At 36.7% G+C, this 27715-nt stretch overlaps 1 protein-coding gene across 2 annotated transcripts in view; it reads right to left on the minus strand.

Moving 5' to 3' along the window:
• Positions 1-1203: 1203 nt before the first annotated feature.
• LOC134344118 (cytoplasmic polyadenylation element-binding protein 2-like) overlaps positions 1204-27715 on the minus strand; it is a 124379-nt gene continuing 97867 nt past the window's right edge. Inside the window, exons 5-11 of one of the 2 annotated variants that reach the window (XM_063043417.1) lie at positions 27520-27543; positions 15374-15550; positions 15186-15275; positions 12758-12876; positions 8682-8796; positions 6597-6778; positions 1204-5115 (exon numbers count right to left, since the gene is read on the minus strand). In XM_063043417.1, the coding sequence (XP_062899487.1) occupies positions 4888-5115; positions 6597-6778; positions 8682-8796; positions 12758-12876; positions 15186-15275; positions 15374-15550; positions 27520-27543 (935 nt within the window). In that variant the 3' untranslated portion in view covers positions 1204-4887. The remainder of the gene's footprint in view (positions 5116-6596; positions 6779-8681; positions 8797-12757; positions 12877-15185; positions 15276-15373; positions 15551-27519; positions 27544-27715) is intronic. The other variant, XM_063043418.1, reaches the window with a different exon arrangement.

Genomic DNA, 27715 nt, shown 5'->3' on the forward strand with positions numbered 1-27715 from the left:
CAAGGTTAACAGGTTTAGGGAACCTTGATTCTTGAGATAGAGACCCTGATTAAAGAGGATGTTCCCAGCAGATACAAGTAGCAAAGAACAAATGAGGTTCTTGAAGTGTATATTAAATGCATGAGAACACTTGGGGAAATCAGGAGGGCTAAAAAGTACGCAAGTGGTTGCTCTAGAGGACAAGATGAAGAATTCTACAGATATATTAAGAGGATAGCCAGGGACAAAATTGGTCATCTAGAAGATCGGAGTTGTCATCTATGCAGGAAACCTTAAATAGATATTTTGCATCTGTATTTACTTGGGAGTTGGACACAGTCTATAGAGGTGAGACAAAAAGCAGTGAGGCCATTGACTGTATACAGATTACAGAGGAGGTGGTCTTGCTGTCTTGAGGAAAATTAGGATGGATAAATCCCCGGGACCTGACAAGGTGATACCTTGGACCTTGTAAGAGGCAAGTACAGAAATTGTAGGGGCCTTAGCAGAGGCATTTCAAACATCCTTAGCCATGGGGGAGGTGCCGAAGGATTGGAGGATAGCTAATGTTGTTCGTTTTAAGAAAAGCTCCAAGAATAAACTGGGAAATTATAGGCCAGTGAGCCTGATATCAGTAAAGGTCAAGTTATTGGAAGGTATTCTAAAGGACCAGATAAGAAACGTTAGTTTTTCTTCACCTTTTGTTGCAACATTCAATTACTAAACAGAGTTTAAGTTATAAGAAATTAGATTTCAGATAATTAGCATCGAGTATTTTGCTTCCATCTCTCACCATTTTATCTCAAAAACTTGCTTGGCACAACATGCATCAAGATTGATGTAATAATATTAATTCTCTGCTTTGTAAAGTTTATATTCTTTAATCTTGAGACTTTTGTACAACCAAAGGTAACTTATGGTGGTTGCTTGGACAGAGCTTCAAATTATCTAGTTTATTGTAAACAATAACAAACTTCAACTTAATAATTACTCAAGACCTCTAAAACACTCGAATTATTAGTAGTGATATGGCCTATTTAGACAGGTACGAGTTTCTGTACCACTTTCTACCACTGTAGAGAAGGAACTATAATAACTGACGGAGTGAAAAGATGTGAGGCATGGTGTAATAGAGACACATTTTAGGAAAACAGACCTAAACTCCTACTCATGGGTCAGACAGTGAACTAATTTTCTAATTTCAAATAGGACAGCTGACAGATACATTTTTAGCATAGAGCAAACATGCAAATAGTTTAATGGTTTATTAATTCAGTCAACAGTTAATATTACAAATATTTAAAAATGACTTAATATAAATAGTTGGCAGCAAACCATTCCAGTACAGAATTATCACCAGTACAACAGACAGACTGGAGGAATTAGACATCAACAGAAGTATGCAAAAGAAACATAAAAGTTGAAAGTAAAATTAAATCAAGCTTGAGGTGATCTTGTGTCCAAAAAGCATGGGTTCTCCTTTATTTAAAAACCAAACAAAAATTACTAATCAACTTTCCCTATAAAGTACAAAAAGGAACAGAAATGGCAGAAGTTGATGGCTGTCTAATTTGCATATCAAAGAACCATTAGTTGCTAATTACAACCTAAACACTCCTGTAAACCACTGCTCTGAATCTATACACAAGCATTTAATTAGAATCTAGATACTTTAACAATATTACAAAGATTTAGCTCCAAAAATAATTCAACATAAAATAAACTTTAGGAATTAGCATCATAAAATTATATTTTCCACATAAAAATACAAAATAATATTAATGACACTGGCTGAATAAGAAAATCATTCCAAGTATCATGCTACCATTGAAAAAGTAGTCATATTTTTAAAGTAAAATAAAACAAAATAGGCAAATATGCATGAAAAGTATCTCCTTTTTTTTCTTTTTTTTTAGCAAAACACTATCCAAAATAACTACAATCATTTACATCAGTACAAAGATCTCTGGATTTAAAAATATTAGCATGACAAAGGGGTAAAATTCCTGACAGTAAAAAAATGACATTGTGGATAACTAGTCTGCAAATATGCAATGAAAAAAATAAATCTGCATTAAAAGGTTTACACTGTTATTCTTTTTCTTTTCTTACAAACATTAGAAACAGTATTGCACATCACAACACAGAGTCGAGGTTAATCAGCCTTCCAAAATGTGTTATATTCAAGTCTTTCAGCATCTTTGAGGAAAGGCCTCGCTTGGCCAGATGCAACAGGGGTTAAAATGTCAAGTGTTTCCCATAAAATATATTTGCTTATGTTTTCTTTGCAAAACACAGCATGATTTTAAAAAATTAATTTCTCTGCAGAGCCCTGCATCTGGGCAGAAATACATACATTCGGGGAACACAGTATGTGAACAAGCTTATTAGAATATAAAAATAATACAATCAAAACAAAATAATTACATTTCTACAAAAATAGTGAAATAAATATGATTTCTTTAAAAAAGATGCATTACAGTGTTTACCATTTTCTTCATGGCAATGCTGAATAATTCAGGTGCTACAGTGTCACGGGAAAGAAATGACAGCAGATGAAACAAAAATCATTCTACCACCACCCCACCCTTAAAAAGGATTCACTTAATATTTAAATTAAATTAATTTAACAAAATACATGGGTGATTATGCCTTTAGTTATTTTTCAGGAGCTGGGGATATTTCAAATTACTGCACTTACTTTCTGCAGAGCCCTCCTAAGGTTACCACATTAGTTTACAAATGTTTAGACCCTTCCAAATTTAGGAAGTAGAATGTATGGAAAAATAAAATTATCAATTTGTTAAATCATTTATTTGCTGAGTTAAATTATATATGCAGATCTTTTGATAATAAACATAGCAAAACTATTGATTTCTCTTCTAAATTCAGAAAAATTGAGGTATTGCAAAGGAGATGCCATCAGTCAAAAAGTGTGCCCTAAAACAGCCGACTGTTGGAAAAAATTCTCACCAAGATACAAAAGTAGTGCATAACAAATGCCAATATGGATGTCTGAAAAGGGAACAAATTTGGCAGAGAACAAATACTCCAAATAGCCTGGAGAACCATGGTAAGTAACAAATGGGAGCATTAGCCAATAAATAAATTAGTAAAAAAGCTATTCTTCAAAACAGCATAGACTTCAAACATTTTTAAAAGTTGCATCACAATCACTAAACAGCAGTTAGACAAACTACATACACGAAAGCACACTAGGAGACCACCAATGTTCAAGACCAACACCTTGCTTACATAAAAAGATTGTCCCTAAGGATTATATACGGTTGTTCTATACAGCAAAAGCTTGTAATGGCATGATCACCTTTTTCAAAATAAATAACTGACACCCGCATAACTTTCTGCAGCTCACTAATACATTTTTTTCCAACCTAGTGTGATTAAACTGCAGAGAAATTCAATGCTCTATGCCAAACCAGGTTAATTTAATACCATATTCATCTCCATTTTGACTTTAAAATGGTTAGGTTTATTAAATCATGTTTCTAATATGACAAAATCAGTACCATTTTACATTTTTGTGGGAGGGTTGGTAGGAGGAAAAGGACCTTAACAGTTTGGTGATTGTTTAGCAGTGTGCTGACCATCTTTGGTTTGTAGAGGAAGTCTGAGCTATTATACCAAAGAGTGTTATGAAAGGGGCAATGAAATCAAAGCTTTTCATTTTTTTCCCATTTAATATTTTGTTTAAAATTCCTAGCTAGCTACTTCTAGATTTCTACTTAGGACAACAATTTGCTGAACACTAAAACTAAATCCACATATTAACAAGATTGCACAAGGAAATACGAGATTACATCCAGTCTGCAGAAATCAAACTCCACAACCCACCAGGTCACGATAGTGGCTGCACTTCTACTCTAAAAGCTAGTTTGCATAATGTACACAAAGTGTAGCAGGAGGACATTGTCGTTACAGGAGTCACATTTATACATGCAAGTTAGGTTTTTTTTCCTCTTTTTTTTTAAAAACTATTATTGTATCTTTCATGCTAACTAATTTTTCTGAATGTTTGCCAAATCTGACATTGCATTCATTGTTGTGAAGAACATGTATGAATATACTAAATATACTACTGCATGCAATAGGTGTACAAGTAAACATGCAGTTGTTTAAATTCACATTCTATACTCTGGCAGTCTAGGCCATTGCTGCCTGCATTTACTTCTTCCTTAATGCAGCTGTTATAATTATGTTTCTGATCCCATTTTGTTACTTTGAGTTCTGGCATTAAATATAACACTATATAGCAGCAAAGCTCCTAATGTAGCTCAAGAATAATACAAATGCTAAAATAGTTAAACCAGATCAATCTCGAGGTATTATTTCTTGCAAGTCAAAATGGAGAGCAAAAACGTAACCTATTTTTTTTTTAAGTTTGTGTATACATTGCAAATAGCAACATTAAAAAATAAAATTTTGTGTGGCAGAAATCACTCATCTATAGCTAATCTCGCCTCCTACTATGTGCTACCTTTGGTAAAATTACTAGGGATAGGTCTTAGAGATGAAACTGAGCTTCCTGAAATAAGTGCATGCTCCACCCATTTAAGATAGCAGCAAACTGTGCGCCCCTAAGTGGCAACATTCTCACTAAGTTTATTTTATATAAAAAAATAACTTGAAAAAACTACAAAAAATCCTTTTTTTCTCAAAAACATGAAAGTACCTCAAAAAAGTTAGTAAAGCCTGAGATGCAGGGTTTTGGTGACAAACAGAGGCCTGTAGTGTATTAGCTGCTACATATGATGTATGCGTTGAGCTGGGGTAGGAGGCAGAGGAATGCACTTATTTCTCCTAACTAGTCATGGTTTCTTCTGCTTTTTAAACCTCATGCACTCTCCTTTTCTCATCCGTCATGATCCTTCAGGCGCCTGAATGTTACGTTCAGCTCCAGCGGAAGTGAACTTGTCGGGGACGGTCAGCTCCTTCCTTCACCAGTGGCTTATGGAATTCCCGCCCTGCACGAGAGTGGATGTTTGCCCAACAAAATTCACAGTAATACTGCAGGCAAGTGACATTGGCACAGAAAAATGGAGCAAACTTTCCACCACACCGGGCACCCTGGCATTCATCGCACATTTGATCATCTAGCACGTATGGCTTAACTTCCACCTGTTGGAATAAAATACAGTTTTATATTAACAGTTCTCCCATTAAGTCAGTACAAAACATCTTTCAATCTAGAGGACTCATATAGCATACAAGTGAGAATAAGTAGTTCAAAGCAATTAGGTTTTGCAATTACTCCCCACTATCAAGTCATCATGAGATATTTTATTCCATTTTTCTTAATCATTCCAGTAACACATTAAAGCTTAGCGTGTTTCAGCTGCATCAGTATTTCTGCCCAACCAGTCCCCTAACCCTCAACTAATCATTCAAGAACACGAGCGATGCGTATGCATTGTGCAACTGTGTACACTCACGAAGTACACCCATTTACATTCTTGTAAAAGTGGCTCATTTAAAAGTTCTATTGTTTGGCAATAGAAGTTCAGAGATGTGTTCCAATCCTCCACACAATCTCTATCATTTTACTAATCACTTTGATTATTTTCATTTCTGTGCATGACATATTTAATGAGTCCCCTATATAAAATTCAATGCCTTTTTGGACCTTCACCACTTCCAAGATTCTACCATTTATGCAACAGTTTCTATCCTTTTTAGTTGAATATGACTGACGTCACTTTTACCTGTGTTGAAATCCATTTGCTATACTTTGATTGCAAGCCACATCTATTACTCTGTGTATTTTCATGCTTGCAACATCCATGTTTTATCGCCGCAATGTGGAACTTAGTATTTCAGCTCTTAAAACTGTTTATAAAGATGGTGAGCAGTTCCAGCCCAAATACATAACCTTTCAAGCCAATAGTAATGACATCCTGCCAATCTATGTACTGCAATGTCAACATCCCCAGCTTGTCCTATAGCGTAGTTCAGAATTTTTTTTAAACTTTCAGTAATTCTATGACCTTTAACCCTGGCTAAGTTACCCAAGGAACTCTTCCCTATTGCCTTCCAGGACTTCAAATAAATAACCCATATTTTAATGTATGATTTGACAAGAGGCTATTAGCTTAAAATTACAGATTTAGCCTATCTAACAGCTGTGCACATAAATTCAAAGGAGTGCCCACCTAACATATTCTCCATGGAAGTTACAGTATGCTAATCCACAAAAGCATCCAAGTGTATCGTAATTGTAGTTTCTTTCTCTATTACCCTATCCTTATCTAATACGTAGAGTGCAGCCTTTCCAGAGAAAGATGTTTGGAGGCAAAGCTGCAAAAATATACAAGTTTCCTTGATCTAAGATCTACACAATAAAAGCTACATTTAGAAACCTTTGTTCAAGGGCCATTGTCTTCAACTTTTTGCCCACTTATACCAAGCGATTCATGCTACATTCTCTGCACGTAGTTTCACAAAGGTACCATTATTTTGTTTAGTTAAGTCACTCAATTTAATGTGCATTTCTTTTTGCAGTTTGCTGTAGCTGGAGGTTTTAGCCGTTGAATTTTACAGCTCTTCTAAAATCAAATTTAAATGAGCAATTAAGTGTGTCAAGTTCTAAAGATACCACTTACCCGTTTATCTATATCTCCATGCTGCAGCTGAACAAATCGAGCACTGATGGCTGCTATATAGCTCTGCTGATTTGAAAAAGCAACACGCCCTGCACCTTTAGGGTACTTCAGCTCTGGGTCAGTATCAATTCCTGCATAACATACTCCACCATAAAGGCGATCCATTATCATCGCTAGTTCCACTAAAAGAAAGTACAGAAGCCTTTAATACTGGAATTTACTGAAATGAATGAATCATATAAGAAAGCAATTTTATAAAAAATATCTTCTGTTGAGCCTACTGGTAGTGTAAAATGCCTGATTGTTTTGCTGATGGTAGTTTATTAATAAACTCCCCCACAATCCTGCTTTTTGATCGGCTTCATTTTCAGCATCTGAACTTTTTGCCAAAACCACACACTGGAATTGGAATGATGCATGATAAAAAATAATTTAAAAAATCAAAATTAAAGGACTGATATTGACAATGACAGAGGTGACTTCAGAGAAAGCAATAATCCTCAAGACAACATAGACTTAGGGTTAAGGGAGGAACACTTCAGGAGGGTTTAAAGAAGCATTTTATTCACCCAAATGGTGATGAGAATCAGGAATTAATCAGGAACTGCTGGCGTGGGTGGTGGATTTTGCATCTGAACAAATAATTGAAGCACCAAAGAATAGAAGATTAAGATCTAAAAGTTGGTTGATAGGAGCGTGGGGGTTTGGGTAATTGATGATCCCATAGGTTCTGTTTCAGTGGTGTCAGACTCTATCGCAGTGTACTTGTATTGTCAACTATTTTGAAGGAGGTAATCTAGAATGCAATATAAACAAAAATAATCTTCAATGTTATGCTTTTTTAATTCTATTTTACAATGTCTGGCATTTTACATCCCTATCACTCCTAGATTATAACATTAATTAGTACAATTCTGCAATCAAAAGGGGAATGAATACACTTCAGAAATGCACTCTGTTGCCGGTATATACACTGCTCAAGAGTATATACTATACAGACAAACTTTGCTCGGTTTCATGTCAAATATCAGCAACTTATGTTGAATGTGCTTTTAACATTTAAGTATTCAGATTCGCATAGGATTTAATGGAAAAGATGGATGAAAATTAAAGGGGGAAATATTTGCAAGTTTCTCAAAAACCTTCAACAAAACAGGCTTCAGAGGATGAGCTGAAAGTAGAAAGGTAGAGGCATTTTGTAATGCAAGACTTAGATAACTGAAGTCATGATGCTCAGCAATTGGGTTAAAGAGAGTGAATGTATAGAATCAGAAAAAAGATGCAAAACTAATGACAACTGAATATAATACTGTGACAAGAGTAAAAAAAAACAAATTCTCGATGGAACAGGCTCAAAACAGAGGCAGCAGAGTGATTAAAGGCATTTGTAGTGGGTAGTATTTAACATCACCAAAGATACACAAGGCAGTTCTACATATATGGATAATATTGCCCAGCAACAACACATAAATATGAAGCTAATATGAGTTGAAGAATGGTTCACAAAGAGACTCTCAAAAGTGATGTAAGATAGCAGAAGACATTGCTAAAGATTCCTAGACTTAAGGAACCTGAAGAATCATACAATAACTGTCCCATGAACTGAAGAATCAGAAGATAGTGTGATTAACTATGCTAACATCTTCAGAGATTGAGGACAATGAAGAAAAATATAGCATTAGCACAATGGCAGCATACATTAGTAATTTTGAGTAGGCCATTTCCATTTGTGTGGATGGGACAGAAAGCATAGAAGGGCTCAAAAAGTGTTACAACTGATATTGACTATTCAAAGAAACAATAAAGGAATTTAGGAAAAGAGAGATTGTTTGCAAGGATGGAAGAATATTATTTTTAGAAAAAAAATCAGAATATGACAATTATTTTGAAAGCAAAGAGACAGTCACCAGAAAAGTAATCATTTTCAACTAGATAGAATGTGAGTTAGCATGAGTCAGCAATGGAAGATATTTCAGGTTAAGGTAAATTTAATATGCAAGTGATTTTCAGTAATCATGTTTAAATGTACTATTAAGCAATATGCAGAATTTATTTTTCAAATGCTTTACAGTATTTTTCTTTTACCAGCTCTCAGAGGACGAGGAACCCCTCCGACAAAAATGGTTTTGCGAGGATCAAGTGGCTGTGAACCATCCATTACAAAGTCGCTATCACTTAGATTCCATGGCCGAATCTGGACCTATTTGAAGAATAGCAATGTTCAGTTTGTCCAGCTATTACCACACACAAAAAAAATCTTTGCTCAGAGAAATGCAACTGGCATTGTTCAACCTCTATGAATCATCAATAAAAAAAAAATAATCAAAATCAATTGGATTTTCCAAGGACGTTTTGGTGAAATGGTCAGTGCTTATTGACAATACCATATATAACTAACAAATTCTTCATTTTCACACATGGAATCACTCTCAGTGATTCACCACTGGGCAGCTGACTGTATTACAATGCTGAAGGTCCATGGGAGTGCGACTCCATTTAACACTTGGTGGGGAAGATACATTTGTGGACAGTGGTAGCTCAGGGAAAGCTAGCCCACTGATTTCAGTGGAAGGGCTGAAAGGCTGGCTGTGATGGACAGGCAAGTATGTGGTCTCTTAGCTAAAATGCATGTTAAAATATTGATGAATGTGTTTCAAGACATTAATTTATCTTTAAATATCTAAGAAATTATCATCTTTTCATGAACGTTTAAAAGCATTCATTCCGAAGACCAAACTGGTTTTTATCAAAAATCATCTTCCCCTTTTTAATATACGGCGCTTATTTAATATCTTATATTTACCCTCAACTGGGTTTCCTAAATGTGTTATTTCTCTCGATGCGGAGAAAGTGTTTGATCGTGTCAAGTGGAATTACCTTTTTGTGGTTTTAGAAAAATTTGATTTTGGACAAAGTTTTATTACATGGATTAAATTGGTATATTCATGTCCGACTGCTTCTGTCTTAACTAATTCTCAGCTATCCCAGTCTTTCAGTCTTAAACGTGGCACTTGTCAAGTTTGCCCTCTAAGTCCCTTACTCTTCGATTTGGCTACACAGCCACTTGCCATTGCGCTTCGTAGTTGTGCTGAAGTGATGGGGATTTGGAGGGGAGGTTTTGAGCATAAAGTTTCCCTTCATGCTGATGATCTTTTACTTTTTATTTCAAACCCGACCACCTCCTTACCTTCAATGTTTTCACTTCTTAATAAATTTAGTCAACTCGCTGGTTATAAGCTTACTTTACATAAGAGTGAACTCTTTCCAATCAATAGAGAAACACAAACTTTAGTATTTCAGCACCTCCCTTTTAAAGTAGTTAATAATCAATTCATTTATCTTAGCATTACAGTAACAAGGAACTTCAAGAATCTTTCGTGAAAATTTTACCAATCTCCTAAACTCTACAAAAGAGAGTTTGACACAGTGGTCACCCTTGTCTATGTCTCTCATAGGTTGTATTAATGTTACTAAAATGTATATCCTTCCTAAATTTTTGTATTTATTTCAGTCTCTACCAATTTTTATTTCTAAAGCTTTTTTCGATGGGTTAGATTCCATTATTTCATCTTATCTATGGCAGGGAAAACATCCTAGACTTAACAAAGCTCATTTTCAAAAATCTAAAAAGGAAGGTGGTATGGCCTTGCCTAATTTTCATTTATATTACTGGGCAGCCAATATTCACTGTCTTAATTTTTGGTCTTTCTTTCATAAGTCTGACTGTCCAAAATGGGTGGTAATGGAGTTGAATGCTACTGAGGATCTTTCAATTCCTGCACTTCTCGGTTCCGCACTTCCTTGTCATTTACCTAGACTTATTGCTAATCCTCTTTTTAGACATACTTTAAGAATATGGGCTCAGTTCAGAAAATTTAATGGTCTTCATGGTTTTTCTCTCTCTAGCCCTACTTTACACAATCACCTTTTCCTACCTTCTATGCAGCTTTCAACATTTCACGACTGGCATAGAAAGGGTATTAGGCGTTTTGAAGATCTTTTCATAGGTAATCGTCTTGCAACTTTTCAATAACCGTCTGTAAAGTTTAACCTACCTAATACTCATTTCTTTAGATATCTTCAAATTCGACATTTCATTAACCCTTTGATATCAAACATCCCTGAGATGACTGAGAGAAATGTTTTGGATTTGTTTCTATGTACCAACCCACCGGGTAAAGGTTTAATATCGGCTATCCACTACATAATGTCCTGGGTGGGCACAGGAGTACATTCAGCCAGAGACTTATTCCTCCAAAATGCAACACAGACCGTCATAGGAAGTCATTCCTGCCTGTGGCCATCAAACTTTACAACTCCTCCCTTGGAGGGTCGGACACCCTGAACCGATAGGCTGGTCCTGGACTTATTTCATAATTTACTGGCATAATTTATATATTACTATTTAATTATTTATTACTATTTTCTATTACTATTTATTATTTCTATGACTATTACTATTCACTACTTACTAATAGTAATATTACTATTTATTATTTATGGTGCAACTGTAATGGAAACCAATTTCCCCCAGGATCAATAAAGTATGACTATGACTATTCAGGATAAGATAGTGATTTTGAGGTGTGCTCCTTTCGATAAAATTAGAACTGCCTGGGAACAAGATCTAAATATGTCTTTACCTGATGCAGTTTGGGACTTAAGTCTTAAGTCAGTTAACTCAACCCCTCTACGTGCTCACCACGGCCTTTTGCAGTTTAAGGTTGTACACAGAGCTCATATGTCTAAAACTAAATTATCGCAGTTTTATCCTGACATTAGTCCTGTCTGTGATAAGTGTAAAGGGGCTGAGGCTTCCCTTATTCATATGTACTGGGCCTGTCCTAGTCTAGGGAAATTCTGGAGAGAAGTTTTTTTAACCATATCTCATATTCTTAATTGTCATTTAGAACCTAGCCCTCTGGTTGCTCTTTTTGACACCTTGGGTGAAGTAAATATGCACTTGAGTACGACTAAATGCCGAACATTATCTTTTGCCTCTCTTTTGGCTAGATGTTTGGTTCTTCTTAGGTGGAAAGATGCTGCCCCACCCACTCAATGCTCAATGGCTCAATGATATTATGGCCTGTTTAGACCTCAAGGATTACTTATTCACTTCTTAACTTGGACATAAAGTTTCATAAAGTGTGGGGACATTTTCTTGAATATTTTCACAGCGCTTCTTTAGGGTACCTTTAACCTTTTTTTTAAGCATGCTACAATCCCTTACTTTCAGCTTTTTTTTCTTGAAAGTTATACGGTTTTTTGTTATGAATTATACTATACTTTTGGTAGTTAGCATTGTTTTTTTATATATATATTTACAGTTCTCTGGAGTTGAATGTTCTGATTGGATTTTTTTTATATATGTAAAGTGGCTGGCCTGGGCTTTCTTTTTTTTCCCAGTGGGAGGTTGGGGTGGATATTAATTTTACATAATTCTCTTTTGGGTGCTTTTTTTTCTTACTGTTATGAACTATACATTGGATTTGTTTGTTTTGCACTGTATAAATTTCCATTTTGTTGCTGGGTTCCTTGTAGTTTCATTGTGGAAATGTATTAAAAAAATTTAAAAAACGCATTCAGTCACAGTTTTAGTTATGATATTTTTTGTTTTGAAGCTCATAGGATTGGTCACATTCACCTGTGACTTCCAAATGGCAGGATTGCTTCAGGGAAATGTGCATTCCCAGCCAGACAGTTCATTCATACAAATCAACCATTTGGGATAAATACACCAAAATAAGCTCTTGTTAGGAGTATTATTGTTAAATAGTAAAAATCTTGTTACTATTAATAACAGCTTTTGATGTATATAGTACAAAAGAATAACTCTAAAAACATTCTTATTCTTAAACACCAATATTAGAATTGGAACAGTCACAATTACTTTTCTATAAAAATGAACAAAATTAGTCTTTGAAAAAAAAATGAGTACAACAATGAGGCATTAAGCAATTTGTTTTTTGTTTATTTCAAGTTTAATCAGGGTACATTACACTTAACGAGAAGCAAACTTATTGTCACCAAATTTGCAAAAATATAATTAGGCCATCCTGCACAAGGACAAAATTATACAGAAACCCATTTGCCAAATGCTTAATTTACAGTACTATTTTCAGATGTACTGCTATTGTCTACAAACATATTTATAAATTTACCGGTTTGTCCTTGATGGTAGGACTTGAGACACAAAGATAGAGTTTGCTATCCTCTTCAATGCATGCATCAATTAAAGCCTGGACAGAACTCTCCTCCTGAAATAGGAGAAATGCATAACCTGCAACAGTAAAATACACTGTAGATTAGCAAGCAAATTTACTGCACGTCTTTGATTGCATTTCAAAAGACAGTAATTGTTGGGGACATCGGCAAAAGTATGTACCTGCATTGTGCATAAATACATTAATTTTGCTTCCATATTATACAAATGTTACTTCAGAATTGTGTGCTATTTTAAAGAAGTTTCCCAAAACATCATGTGTGATTTTCATGTGGGACCCAGTGGTAGGCACCATTAAACAGTAGAAGGAATTAATACTGTGAAGAGATTTTATTCTCTTTTGTACCAGACAGCACTAGGGTAGCACAAAACTAAATGGAACTATGCTGTAAAGTTAAGGTACATCTAAAGGACAAAACACATTCTGTGGTTATGTTTCAGATTCTGCATTCTAGACTCACTCCTTTCACAATGAGCTTATATGGGCAACCACTTAAAATAGTTTAGCAGTTGTAATGACTGCAATGTAATCTCTTTATGATAAAAAGGTTAAGCATTATGGCTTTAAGAAAAATAACCCTGTTCCATTTTTAAGCTTGGAAACTATAGTTGGATTAATCATTGAAGACTGGATGATGAAAATGCTTTTATTACCTCTAATATGTAATTGAAAATTCAAAGTCTTCAAATCCCCGAGAGCATCAGATTTTTGTTACTTCCTTCAATCTCACAACCATCAGAACCCTGCACACCTTCTTTCATGGTCTCCTATGCATCTTCGACTTCCTTCACCCCACATATGGTAATTGTATCAGTAAATTTCCTATAACTGATGGCCAGACGAACTAAGGATAGTATTTTTTTTGGTGAGATACAAATGGGAAAGGAGACTGGGATAAGAAGTGAAGAGACCAGGTAGACCTTCCACTTTCAGTGACTAAACCAGACTGAGATAAAGCAAATTCAGGCTCAAGGGAATGTGCAAATTGAAAGTTCACTCCAGACTAAATGTGGAATTGCAGATTCAGTAATTGTAGACTGAAAGCTACAATCATATAAATTTTGCTATAGCAGTCAACAAAAATCCTTCCAACTCTCATTATCTAATTCTCTGATGACTCAGCAATAGTTGGGTGTATAAATGGAGGATGAATACAGGGCTCTGGTAGAGGACGTTGTCAAATGGTGCAAGCCAAATCATCTGCAGCTCAACCACCTTAGTAAGACAAAGGAGATGATGATGGACTTTAGGAAGACTAAGCATGCATTGCTCTCTGTTACTATTGATGGTGAGGCCGTGGATGTGGTGAGGGCCTAAAAGTACCTGGGGGTGCACCTGCATGAGAGACTTGAATGGAGCATCAAAGAGGCTGTGTACAAGAAGGACCAGAGTTGCCTCTACTTTCTGAGGGGACTAAGATCCTTTGGAGCACGAGGCCTCTCCTTCACGTGTTCTACCAGTCTGTTGTCACCAGTACAATCTTCTATGCAGTGGTGTGCTGGGGCAAAGGTATCAACACGGGTGATGCCAGCAGGCTCGATAAACTGATTACAAAGGCTGGCTCTATTATAGGAGTCAAACTGGACGTTCTGGAGACTGTCGTAGAACAAAGGACCCAATGGAAAATCCTGGCAAATCCAGACAACGTTTCTCACCCTCTGCATGCCACCTTCGCTGAACAGAGGAGCACTTTTAGTAACAGACTAAGACAACTGTGCTGCTCCAAAGGACGCTATATGAGGTCATTCTTACCGTTGGCCATTAGGGTCTATAATGAGTCAAATTATAGCTGGGGAAGTGATGACTCCTCCTGTTAGAGGCAACTTATTCTTTATTCTTTCTACTTCTCTTCTAATATTTATATCTGTGTACTTGTAATACTACTGTGACACTGTAATTTCCTTTGGGATCAATAAAGTATCTATCATTGCAAATTTGCAATGTTTGACTCTATAAATACTTTAATTAAAATAAATTCATGTATCGTTTAAATAGCTTGGACAGAAAAGCTATAATAAGGCAATAAGCTGAATTTAAACTTCAAAAAATGACTGCAGTAATGTTTTCTACAGAACTAATAAGCAATGAAGTAAACATCCTAGCCCTTTTTCTGTGCTTTATCCTATCTCTCTTCATCCCAAACACAATTGGAAACCATTTATCTTGGTCACTTTCCATTTGTAGTACTTGCCCTCAGAGATTTGGCCTTGCACATGGGTTACCAATGACTGGGGACTTCACAGAAAGAAAATTTTAAAAAGGAGCCTGCTTTATATCAGCAAAACATATTGCCTTGACCTCATAATAACTTTGTGGAGCTCATCCAGAGTCTATAAATTCACTCATGATTAGATAACTACCGTACCTTTTGGTGGAAAATAGGATTTGCTTTCAGCCTTATGTGGCCAGTCGACAACCAAAGGTCCAAAACGGCGAAAACTGGCTGTAATTTCATCTGTAAATGCAGATTTTGACAATGTATACAATCTCCACAAAGAAGGTCTGTATAAAACTGAAGGAGGAACGTCACAAAAATTTCACAATGAGCATTACCTTCATCGATGTCGGGTGGAAGGCCACCAACAAATACTTTACGTGAGTATCGTTCAATTCTTTCTCCATTCTGGTGAGATGAGCAGCAATTAACAGAATTCAAAACACCAGGGACAGTCTGGTCACCATGTCCATCATCAAGAAAACCATCTTCTATAGGGAACAATGAGGAACGGCCTGAAAAGAAAAAGCAATTTTGAAAGAGTTCAGCTCTAACAAAATAAGGGTAACATTTTGAAATTTCAGCTAAACATTCATACCTCTATTTTTATATATAAAATAACACCGTTTAAAGTTTAACAAGTAGAATTTAAAAATTTCAACTTGCTTATTAGTTCAACTAGTTTATAATATTATTCAAGAGTTCATTTCCCCAGAACTTCAAAGATTCACAGGATTTCTGAAACTATCTTTGAAGAAAACGTTTGCCAAAGGGGGGGGGGGGGAAGCATCTATAAATGTGTTATTGCATCTATCTTAATTAAACAAAGCAAATTATTTCTTAAACTAGACGGTTGATGCATTATCACTCATGGATAAATGTATTGATGGAAGGTATCTCTTTGATCAGTCAGTGAATAAAACATCAGCAGTTTCTCTCTACAGACATAGCATTTGTAACACTTCATTTATAAGAAATATTTCCAGTACCTGCAGTACCTTGAATTTATGATGCCAATAACTGTATTGCCATTATGGATGACTGCAAAGATTGTTCATTTCAAGACAAAGATTCATATCTTCCCATTTCTGTGTTGCTTTGATTTTTACTGCAGCAGCACCTTTCTCCACACTCCTCACATCCCTGACTCCCCTAATATCTAGAAACACATTAATCTCAGTCTTAAATGTACACAGCAGCCGAGTCTTCACATCCTTCTGGACAAAGAACACCAAATTAACACTCATGGAAAGTACCCCCTAGACCCATAACTTCTATGACCAAAACAAAGGTAATATAGGAACATAAAAGAACAACATAACCTTCAGGTTTTCCTAAGCCCCATACCAGCATAACTCGGAAACACATTATTCTTCCCAGCCTAAACCTTGGAATTCCCGATCCACAGCATCGTAGGAGCACCTTACATTTTAAAACTTAATACATAAAAATACTTTAGAATTTTAAAATAGATTTATTACATGTTTTACTGATTATTTTAAAATTGATGCTGATCTAGTTCATTCTTCTCTTTCAGATAATAACTAGGAATTTGAATTTTTCAGTTATATGTGATAAACTTTTCTGCCAGGCAAAACTTGCCATGTACAGTACAGTCAGAGGATGCAAGTTGGACTGCTTGCTGAACTTGTAATATTAGTAAATGCAAGTATAAACAAGGTCACTTCACAAAAGTCAGAATATAAAATGCATTATATAGTTTGTATTAAAGATTACATTCAAGTAATCAGGAATAGAGTCAGAAGTTCGAGCAGCTGACAAATCAGAAACTGAAACTGAGTCATATATCCCCATGCCTATCTTAATAAATATAATATCTGCATGAGGTACATACGGGTTTAATAATGCCTAATGAGTTTAAGCAAAGGTGAAATTACTGAAATATGTTTTCTGCAGAAGTTTAAAACCTCTAAGAATGGTAGAACCACAAATGTAATGTTCAAACATAAATGTCAGTGGAAATGTAAAAAGATTATTGATCAGGTAATTGCTCCTGTTACCCTGCTTTAACTTTTAGTTAATGCTAGTATTGATTCTCATGAATTTCTATTCCCTTTAACATCTTTTGTATTGCAGGGGAAAAATGACTCAGGACAAGAGGAATAAAGTTAAAGCAAACAATGAGAAAATGTTCATATGTAATGTGAAAAGAAACAAGTAATAATGGACTTTTACCGCAAGTCAAAAGAATATATAAATTAGAATATATCTTACCAAACCGAAAAGTGTGAATTTAATTATGTGTTGCATGCTCCATAAGCACTTAAAATGTTAAATAATTTTTATTTTAGTCTGAACAAAGAGAATGCCACTTTTATTTGTAAAGGAAATATCGACTTATTAAGTGTTGAAATCAGTTTTACTGTTATACAAATCAAAGGTTACAAAACTGCAATGAAAATTCTACAGTTACATTTGATTTAGGTAAAGCATACATGACAAATAAAGCCAAAGTAACCATTCACACTGAAACTGTGAAAACCTCTATTGATGGTATTGTAGAGACTGAATGAAGAATTACTGAACATGCTTTTTCAGCTTATACAGTTAATACTAATTGTGGTTTTATTTTAGAAAATACACAAGAACTTTGATTCTTTTTATACATGATTAGTAATGTGTGTGCTAATGTGTAAATACAGAATTCTTCACCTAATTAAAAAAGCAACCACATTTATTATTCCTCATGTGTTACTTCTGTACAACCATTAACCATGAGTTAAAGAAATCCTAAGTATATTTTAAACAAAACTTTAATTATACTATGTAGCATTTGAAGAGCAAAGGTGACTATCTCCGCTAAAGGTTCTCATACTATATTCTCCACTGTCAATTTGGTGCCCAAATCAGCAGTTATTCTCCAAATTAAGAAAATGCCCAAGGTAGAATCCATTTTGAAGCATGTGAACACAAGACACTATTCGTACTCTTAATTGCTAATCTTTAACAACTAAATGGCAGAGAAATTAATCATGTTGGAAGAGAAGGGAGTGCTTACTAAGTACATGATTTAAAGGAATTCATGACTACAACTTAAAATTGGACAAAAGGAACTTGAGGTTTTGCAAGTAAATTCCAGGACAGAGAAGAAACAAATATAAAGTATTGTATACTCTCATCAGTAATTTAATTAAGCAAATATTACGGAAAGCTTTTAATAATATGATCAAAACAGAAAAGGACACTTTTCATTCAGTCATTATAAGTTATAGTCCACCCACCCCACCCCTACCCTTCATTAGTTTCCATGAAATATGTCATCTGTTTTTAGTGTCCTTTTTAAAGAAGAGCTTTAAACAACACCAGCAAATTGTTTCTGTCAATAACTGATATCAAAAAATGGAAATGCAAGGATATGTTCCCAGCTATTTAAATGAGGTAGCCTACTAGCCCTCTACAAAATAAAACTTCCCTAACAACCATTAACAGAAGAAATGCAAATTAACTTTGCCTAGAAAAACATTCTCTCCTATTATGTGCTCCAAAGAATCTATGGACATGTGCTGGAACAGTCTTCATGTTTCAGACAAGAAAGTCATAATTCCTTACATAGATTCATTCAGCTTCATGCAAACTACAGAAACAATGTAATTAAGGCACAAATTTACTGACCCATCCAGATAATACTGATTGCATATAAATATCTCTCTATAAATAAAACATAGAGCTGCATTTACAAAAGCTCCAGTTTGTGTTAATACCAGATTTAACCATCTTCCAAAATTGGAAGCTTGTGATGAACAGTTGTTTGATGTTTGCTTTGAAAGGGAGAACAAAACCGTAGCTATGAAGATCCCTGCAGAATCTGATGACCCTGTGGTCTCTGTCTTGGAGGTCGACTTCAGACTGTCATTCAAGAAGGGTGAACCCTCGCAAGGCAGCAGGGCCTGATGGAGTACCCGGTCAGGCTCTGAAAACCTGTGCCAACCAACCAATGGGGGCATTCAAGGCCCTTTTCAATCTTTCACTGCTACAGTCAGAAGTTCCCCACTGCTTCAAAAGAACAACAATTATACCTGTGCCCACGAAGAGTAGCGTGAGCTGCCTCAACAACTATCGTCCAGTAGCATTCACACCTACAGTGATGAAATGCTTTGAGAAGTTCGTCATGGCTAGAATCAACACCTGTCTCAGGAAGGACATGGGCACACTGCAATTTGCCTATATCTACAATAGGTCTGGAGCAGACGTGATCTCAATGGCTCTCCATGCAGCCTTGGATCACCTGAAAAATGCAAATACCCATGTATGGATGCTGTTTATTGACTATTGCTCAGCATTTAACACCATCATTCCTACAGATCTGATTGAAAAGCTACAGAACCTAGGCCTCTGTACCTTCCTTTGTCATTGGATCCTCAATATCCTAACCGGAAGACAATAATCTGTGCAGATTAGAAAAAACATATCCACCTCAGTGACGATCAACACTGGTGAACCACAAGGATGTGTGCTTAGCCCATTGCTCTACTCTCTCTGCACATATGACTGTGGACAGGCATAGCTCAAATGCCATCTATAAATTTGCTGATGACACAACCATTGTTGGCAGAATTTCAGATGGTGGCGAAAGGGTAACTAGGAGCGAGATGTACCAGTTAGCAGAGTGATGTTGCAGCAACAACCTTGTATTCAATGTCAGCAGGACCAAAGAGTTGATTGTGGACTTCAGGAAGGGCAAGACGAGGGAACACAAACCAATCCTCACAGAGGGATCAGAAGTGGAAAGAGTGAAAAATTTCATATTCCTGGGTGTCAATATCTCTGACCTACATGGATGCAACATTTTGATGCAGCTATGAAGAAGGCAGGACAGTGGCTATATTTCATTAGGAGTTTGAGGAGATTTGGTCTGTCAACTAAAACACACGAAAACTTCGACAAATGTACCGTGCAGTGCATTCTGACTGGCTGCATCACCATCTGGTATGGGCGGGGTGGGGGTGGGGTTTCTGCACAAGACGGAAATAAGTTGCAGAAGGTTATTAAATTAGTCAGCTGTACCATGAGTACTAGACTCCATAGATCCAAGACATCTTCAAGAAGCAGAGCCTTAGGAAGACTCCATTCATCCTCAAGGATCCCCACCACCCAGGACATGCCCTCTTCATATTGTTACTGTCAGGGAGGTATAAAAACCTGAAGACTCAGGAATAGCTTCTTCCCCTCTGCCATCTGATTTCTAAATGAACATTGAATCCATGAACACTACCTTAATACTTTTTTTATTTCTGTTTTTTTTTGTAATATTAATTTTAACTTAACTATTTAATAGACATATATACTTAATATAATTCAGTTTTTTATCTATACTTTTGACATATTTCATTGTACTGTTGCTGTAAAATTAACACATTTCATGACATATGCCAGTGATATTAAATCTGATTCAGATTCTTTTAAAAATTGATAGCAAAAAATTATTTCTCAAATCAAGTGATACAGGTCGAGTACGCCTCATCCAAAATGCTTGGGGCCAGAAGTATTTGGGATTTCGGAATACATAGTGAGGTAGCATGGCATCAGCATATTTTCTGACTCTGAATTTATGTGCTACCTGTGGTAAGCAGTCTTTGTCTTACACTTGTTCATCACACACGTACTTAACAGTAAAAAAAAATTACATACCATTAATATAATGAAAATAAGGAATGCAGGGTAACAAAAGCATCACTGCAGCATTGGGACAATACCTGAAACAGCTGCTGAACAACAAAACGGCAGACTTTCAGTCTCCACCAATGATGCCATGTTTTGATTAAAAGGTTACTGTAACCTGTATATATAGTTTATATTTTATGTAAGCTATAAAACCAACCAGCATCATAAACTTGTTCTGGTGTTAGATTTTCATCAGTGACGATCGTGGGAAACTCAATAAATTTCTCTGCTGCATTGTGATCAACAGACGTTTAATCTTTAAGATTTCTAAATCCTTAAAAAAATTAGTGCCATGCTTTTCTTAAATATCTGCAACCAGCCTGCTGAATATTCACAAATACTTTCAATTTTCTGTTTGTCATGATAGATCTTCGCTTGTTTCATGATCAGCATACCCTTAATTGGCACTTGTTCACTCCAACACTGACGAATCCAGTTTTTCAATATTTCATCATGATCTTCATTTTCACTTATGCAGTGTTTTTCTACTTTTCATTAAATTCTGTTCATTACATATGTGACGTCACTTCTCAGAACTGTTTGTAACGTGCAGAGACCTGTGCATCGCTTGGGAACCTTCCCAGCGTCTTGTAGAAGTTTCCATTTGCGAGCTCTCAAAAAATTACAGATTTCAAAAGTTTTTGGATAAGGGGTACTCAAACTGTACTAAAATAACAGAATGTATGCATTCCAATATAATTACTCATAAGGCAGAATACTACAAATAATGAAGTTAATGCCAAAAGGGCAATGTTACAATAGTGTTGGGGGATTTCAATATGCATGTAGATTGGGAAAATCAGGTTGGTGCAGGACTCCAAGAGAGAGGATTTTTAGAATATCTACTAGATAGCTTCTTAGAGCAGCTTGTGGGCTGAGCCCACTAAGGCATCAGCTATCCTGGATTGGATGTTGCGACCCAGAATTGATTAGAAAGCTTAAGGTAAAAGAACCCTTCACGACAAATGATCATATGGTTGAATTCACCCTGAAATTTGAGGAGAGGCTAAAGTCAGATGTATCACTATTACAGTGAAGTAAAGGGAATTAGAGGCTTGAGAGAGGAGCTGGCCAGAACTGATTGGGAAAGAACACTGGTGGAGATGATGGCAGAGCAGCAATGACTGGAATTTCTGGAAGCAATTTGGAAGGCACAGGATATATACAGGCTAATGACGAAATGACACAACCGTGGCTAACAAGAAATCAAAGCCAACATAGAAGCTAAAGACATGGCATATAAAAGAGCAATAATTAGTGGGAAGTTAAGAGGATTGGGAAGGTTCCTGGGAAACTGAAAGGTCTGAAGTTAGATAAGTTACCTGGACCAGATGGTATACATCCCAGGGTTCCGAAAGAGGTGGCTGAAGAGATTGTGGACGTATCGGTAATGATCTTTCAAGAATCACTAGATTCTGAAACAGTTAGGAAAAACTGGAAAATCGCACATCATTCCACTCTTCAAGAAGGGAGACAAGCAGAAGAAAGGAAATTATAGGCCAGTTAGTCTGACCTCAGTGGTGGAAAGATGTTGGAGTCGATTGTTAAGGATGTGGTCTTGTGGTGACTTGGAGGCACATGATAAAATAAGCCCTAGTCAGTATTTTGAAGAAATAACAAGCAGGATAGACAAAGGAGAATCGGTTGATGTTGGGAACTTTGGTTTTCAGAAGACCTTTGACAAGGTGCCACATAGGAGGCTGTTTAACAAGTTACAAACCCATGGTATTAAAGGAAAGCAGACATCCCACCTCTCCCAGAAGTTCCCGCAGTCTCCCGCAAATTTGCGGGCTCCCTGATGCCCGCAAATTATATCCAATATCACAGAAATCAATTTTTTTGAGAGCAAGCGACCATCCACGAGAGCAAGAATGACAGAGCGAGAGAGAGAGAGAGAGCGAGAGCGAGAGAGACAGAGACAGAGACAGAGAGAGAGAGAACACGAACGAGAATGTCAGGGCAGAGTGTTCCAAAAAAAGAAAATATAAATATAAAACGTACGTCACCCCAGACCTAATGACAGTGTTGCTCACTGTGCTATTTGCAACAGTGACTTTTCTATTGCCCATGGTGGTTTAAGACTGTAAAAGACATGTTGAGGTGAGTTTAACAGGTGTCATTCATTCATTAGCATAGCTAAAGTTATTTAAACTAGCTAGCTAGCTGCTAAGGAGCTACTCTGTTGCAGACATCCCGCCTCCCCTGGAAGTTCCAGGACTCTCCCGCAAATTGATGTGCTACCTCCCTGAAATGAGTTTTTGCAGGGTGGGATGTCTGAAAAAGATACTAGCATAGATAGAGGATTGGCTGATTAGCAGGAGGCAAAGAGTGGGAATAAAGGGAGCCTTTTCTGGTTGGCTGTCAGTGACTCGTGGTGTTCCAGAGGGGTTTGTGTTGGGACTGATTCTTTTTATGTTACATGTGAATAATTTGGATGGCGAAATTGATGACTTTGTTGCAAACTTTGCAGATGATATGAAAACAGGTGGACGGAAAGGCAGCTTTGAGGAAGTAGAGTGGCTAAAGAAGGACTTAGATTAGGAGAACGTGCAAAAAAGTGGCAGTTAGAATACAGCGTCAGGAAGTGAATGCTCATGTACTTTGGTGGAAGAAACAAGAGTTCACTATTTTCTAAATGGAGAGAAAATACAAAAATCCGAGGTGGAAAAGAACTTGGGAGTCCTTGCTCAGGATTCCTAAAAGGTTACTTGGCAGTTTGAGTCTGTGGTGGGGAAGGCAAATACAATGTTAGCATTCATTTCAAGAGGACAAGAATATAAGAGCAAGGATGTAACATTGAGACTTTATAAAGCACTGGTGAGGCCTCACTAGCAGTATCGTGAGCAGTTTTGGGACCCTTTATCTTGGAAAGGATGTGCTGAAATTGGAGAGGGTTCAAAAGAGGTTCAAGAGGATGATTCCAGGATTGAACAGCTTGTCATATAAAGGGAGCTCGATGGCTCTGGGCCTGTATTCATTAGAATTCAGGAGAATGAGGGGTGACCTAACTGAAACCTATCAGATGGTAAAAGGCCTTGATAGAGTGGATGTGGAGAGGATGTTTCCTGTGGTGGAAGAGTTTAAGACCAGAGGACACAGCTTCAGAATAGAGGTGCGTCCTTTTAGAACAGAGATGAGGAGGAATTTCTTCAGCCAGACAAAGTGGTGATCTGTGGAATTCATTACCACAGGCAGCTGTGGAAGCCAAGTCTTTATGTATATTTAAGCCAGAGGCTGACAGACCGGGGGGGGGGGGGGTCAGGAGATTGGGGCTGAGAGGAAAATTGGATCAACCATGATGAAATGGTGGAGCAGACTCAATGGACCAAATGGTTTATTTCTGGTCTTAAATTCACTACATGCATTAAAATGGGGCAACAAAATGCTTTTAAAAAATGTACGTAAATGAAACCAATCTCTTGCACCCATTGTGTTATGAAAGAAATCTACCCAGCCACCAAATCCTTCCTCATCTGAAGCACATCTTCATTCTTGCTGAATTTAAAATAATGCATAGTACATGAAGAGAAACATTTGCTCCTTTTTGAATATAAGTACTGCTTGTTTTAATCCTTTGCTTCTTCTTTGGTAGTCCCTTAGGATCAAAGACCATTTGCTTCCATCCTGGTTTTGTGGCCTGAGTTGTTATTAAGGCTACACTGAGAATAGGTGACACTTCCATAGATGGGGCTAGAGACACCTGACTGTGGAAGTAAGGTAGATTGTTTCTGAATGGTGTGCTATTTCTGTCACTTATACAAGTTTTCCACATACTTCAGATACAAGATCCTTCATATTATCCTCAATGTTCTTTCTCCATTTTTAAGTGGTCATGGGTATAGAGTTGTGAACAGTCAGTGTGGTTATTGCAACTTATGATTTATGCACTTCACGAATCTTTCCCTCAGTTTGCCTGGTAACATTCCTGTGACAGAGCTTGGATTAATGCATTTGTTCCTGGTGTCTTACATCGCTCATAGAAAAATCTTGATTTGTTCAACAGAACAAAAACTAGGGAATCATTGCAGGGAACATGTCCCTGAGACTGGTTTAATATCCTTTAGTAAAGTTGGAGGATTTTACAAACTAAGCAAGTTTCATCACACGCATTCAAGAAGGCAGCATCTATCATTAAGGACCTTCACCATCCAGACATGCCACTTTCTCATTACTACCATCAGGAAGGTGTACAGGAGTCTGAAGACACCCACTTTAGGAACAGCTTTTCCCCCTCCGCCATCAGATTTCTGAGTGGTCCGTGAACCCATGAACATTACCTCATTATTTTACTCACTTTTTGCATTATTTTGTTGCATTTCTTTTTGTAACTTATACTAGTTTTAAAAAAAATGCACTGTGCTGTACTGCTGCTAAACAAAAAAATTTCACAACTAATGTCAGTGATTATAAACTTGATTCTGATACCGATAAGTCTTTACTCTTCAGTATCTTACTGGAGACAGACTAAGTGTCAGAAGCATACAAGACCAGGGTTCATTATTCTATGCCAAGTCTTAAGATTTTGATCTTCAAACACCTCTTTGCTTAATCAACCAAAAGCTATGCGTATGACACAGATCACCTCAGGTTTGGTTGCTTCGGCTGATGTACGTAAGCAGACAAAAACTTGTCTATATTACCTGAGCTAGGAAGGCAAAAGTAAAACCAATAAGTTTTCTAGCAGAAAATGAGAATTTGCAAGGACACAGTTAGGTTAGTTGAAGCATCCCCTTAGGCTGCCTGCACTCAAATGTTTACACACATAAGATGTCACTTCAGCAAGACATTTCTCAGTTGACTGAACATAACAGCATACCTCTAGTAAGAATGAACATCTTCAGACAGAGGAGTAGAGTGAAATGGAAGAATTCTAGCCCAAGACTTTTTAAAAATGCTAATTTTGAACCTTGGGAAACAGATCTAAGATGCCTCTGAAATAAAGAATCTTGAGTATAATAAAGCCTACTGTCAAGATGAAGCCACACTCAGGTTGGAGGAACAACACCTTATATTCCATCTGGGTAGCCTCCAACCTGATGGCATGAACACTCCACCTCCCTCTCGTACCCCATCTGTTGTTTATTTATATACACACATTCTTTCTCTCTCTCTCTCTCCTTTTTCTCCCTCTGTCCCTCTGACTATACCCCTTGCCCATCCTCTGGGTTTTTCCCCCCCTCCCCCTTTTCCTTCTCCTCAGACCTCCTGTCCCATGATCCTCTCATATCCCTTTTGCATATCACCTGTCCAGCTCTTGGCTCCATCCCTCCCACTCCTGTCTTCTCCTATCATTTTGGATCTCCCCCTCCCCCTCCCACTTCCAAATCTCTTACTAGCTCTTCCTTCAGTTAGTCCTGACGAAGGGTCTCGGCCCGAAACGTCAACTGTACCTCTTCCTAGAGATGCTGCCTGGCCTGCTGCGTTCACCAGCAACTTTGATGTGAGTATTAAACCTTACATCTTTTTGTATCTGTACTGCCGTTCAATAAGAATCATGACTGTATTATTTTTCCCTCATTAACCAACACCCTTGAAACCAATATCTAACAATATATTAGGGTGTTCAAACTATGTTTTAAAGTCTTATCTTCAGGCAAGTCATCAATTTCTTTACTTCATTCAATATTGCGAAAAAGGGTTAGAGATGAGAAGGAGCACAGTCCTACTCTAACTCATGCAGTTTGGTCTGTAAAGAAACCCTGCTGACGATGGCCTAAGCTGTCTCATAATTCATGGAATAAAAATAGGAACTTTAAGTTCCGTTTCAGAGAAATTACTGGACAAGTTCAGGTTAAAGTATACAAATGAATAATCAGAGAACTACTTTAATGCTACATTCATATAACCTTCATTAACATACAAAATCCCAGATAAGCATTTTTACATCAAAATTATTAACGTTTCCTTGTAGCATTATACAGCTTTATAATCATGCAATTACAGTAGAAGATCTTCAATCCAAATGCATTCAAACCGAGATGCATTCATGATTCCTGAATAAAACTGATTATGGACCCCTATTCAAGCATTTCCATGCACTGCTTTTTAAAAACCAAGGAAGTTGTGCTTGATACCCAAAGGGAGTAAGAGAGATCTGTAGACGGACCACAGAAATGCATGTATAGTAATTGCAAAATGAAAACCTCACTTAAATTCATAATGCAGATGAAATGAGCTTCCTCTATTATTGTACTCTAGGCATATCTTTAAAGGAAATTAAAGAGAATGACTATTCTTGTGCGTGTATAGACAGCAGTCATACAGAGATACAAGCTGCTGATGATCTCCAAGAACGTCACCATCACACACCATAGAAAGCACTGGCTGTGCTTTGGAGGTAAGATAAAAAGGACCTGGATTCTAAAGAACTGACCACTGATTAGTTTAATAATGATATTATAAGGTGACATTGTGGCATAGAAAAATTTTGGGCCTGAGTCTGCCAGATGAAGAGATTGATTCCCCGGTTTTGACTTATCAGAAAGTACTAACGACAACTATAGTAGTGAGGAATCACAGGAGAAAAATCAGTATGAAATTAGTGATAAAACTGGGAGATCTGAACATTGGATTAGGGAGAAGAGCTTCATCACCAAGCAAAATTATACATATTTATTACATTCAAGAGAAAAAAAACAAGGAGTAGAGATCTTCAACTGTAGTTATTTTCTATTTAACTAAAATCTATTAAGAAATCAACACCCAATCCATGATTCAATTAATTGTCAAAATAATAGTTATCCAAGTGTAGTGATTCATTTAAAGCATACAATCTAGACAGCACTAAAAACCAAATGTTTACCTCGTCTTCTCCCATAACTTCTTGCTGCATGCAAAGGATAAATAGAATTTGTATCAAATGTCAATGTGGACTTAAAGTTCACAGAATGTAAGCTAAGTAAAATCAAAACCTTTACAACAAAGCTACTGAAACATCTTAATGAAGCCACATCCCTTTGTACATATTACCAATTCCCAAATTTTAAAGTACAAGTTTT

This window comes from Mobula hypostoma, chromosome 3 (assembly GCF_963921235.1).
Source record: "Mobula hypostoma chromosome 3, sMobHyp1.1, whole genome shotgun sequence".
NCBI lineage: Eukaryota > Metazoa > Chordata > Chondrichthyes > Myliobatiformes > Myliobatidae > Mobula > Mobula hypostoma.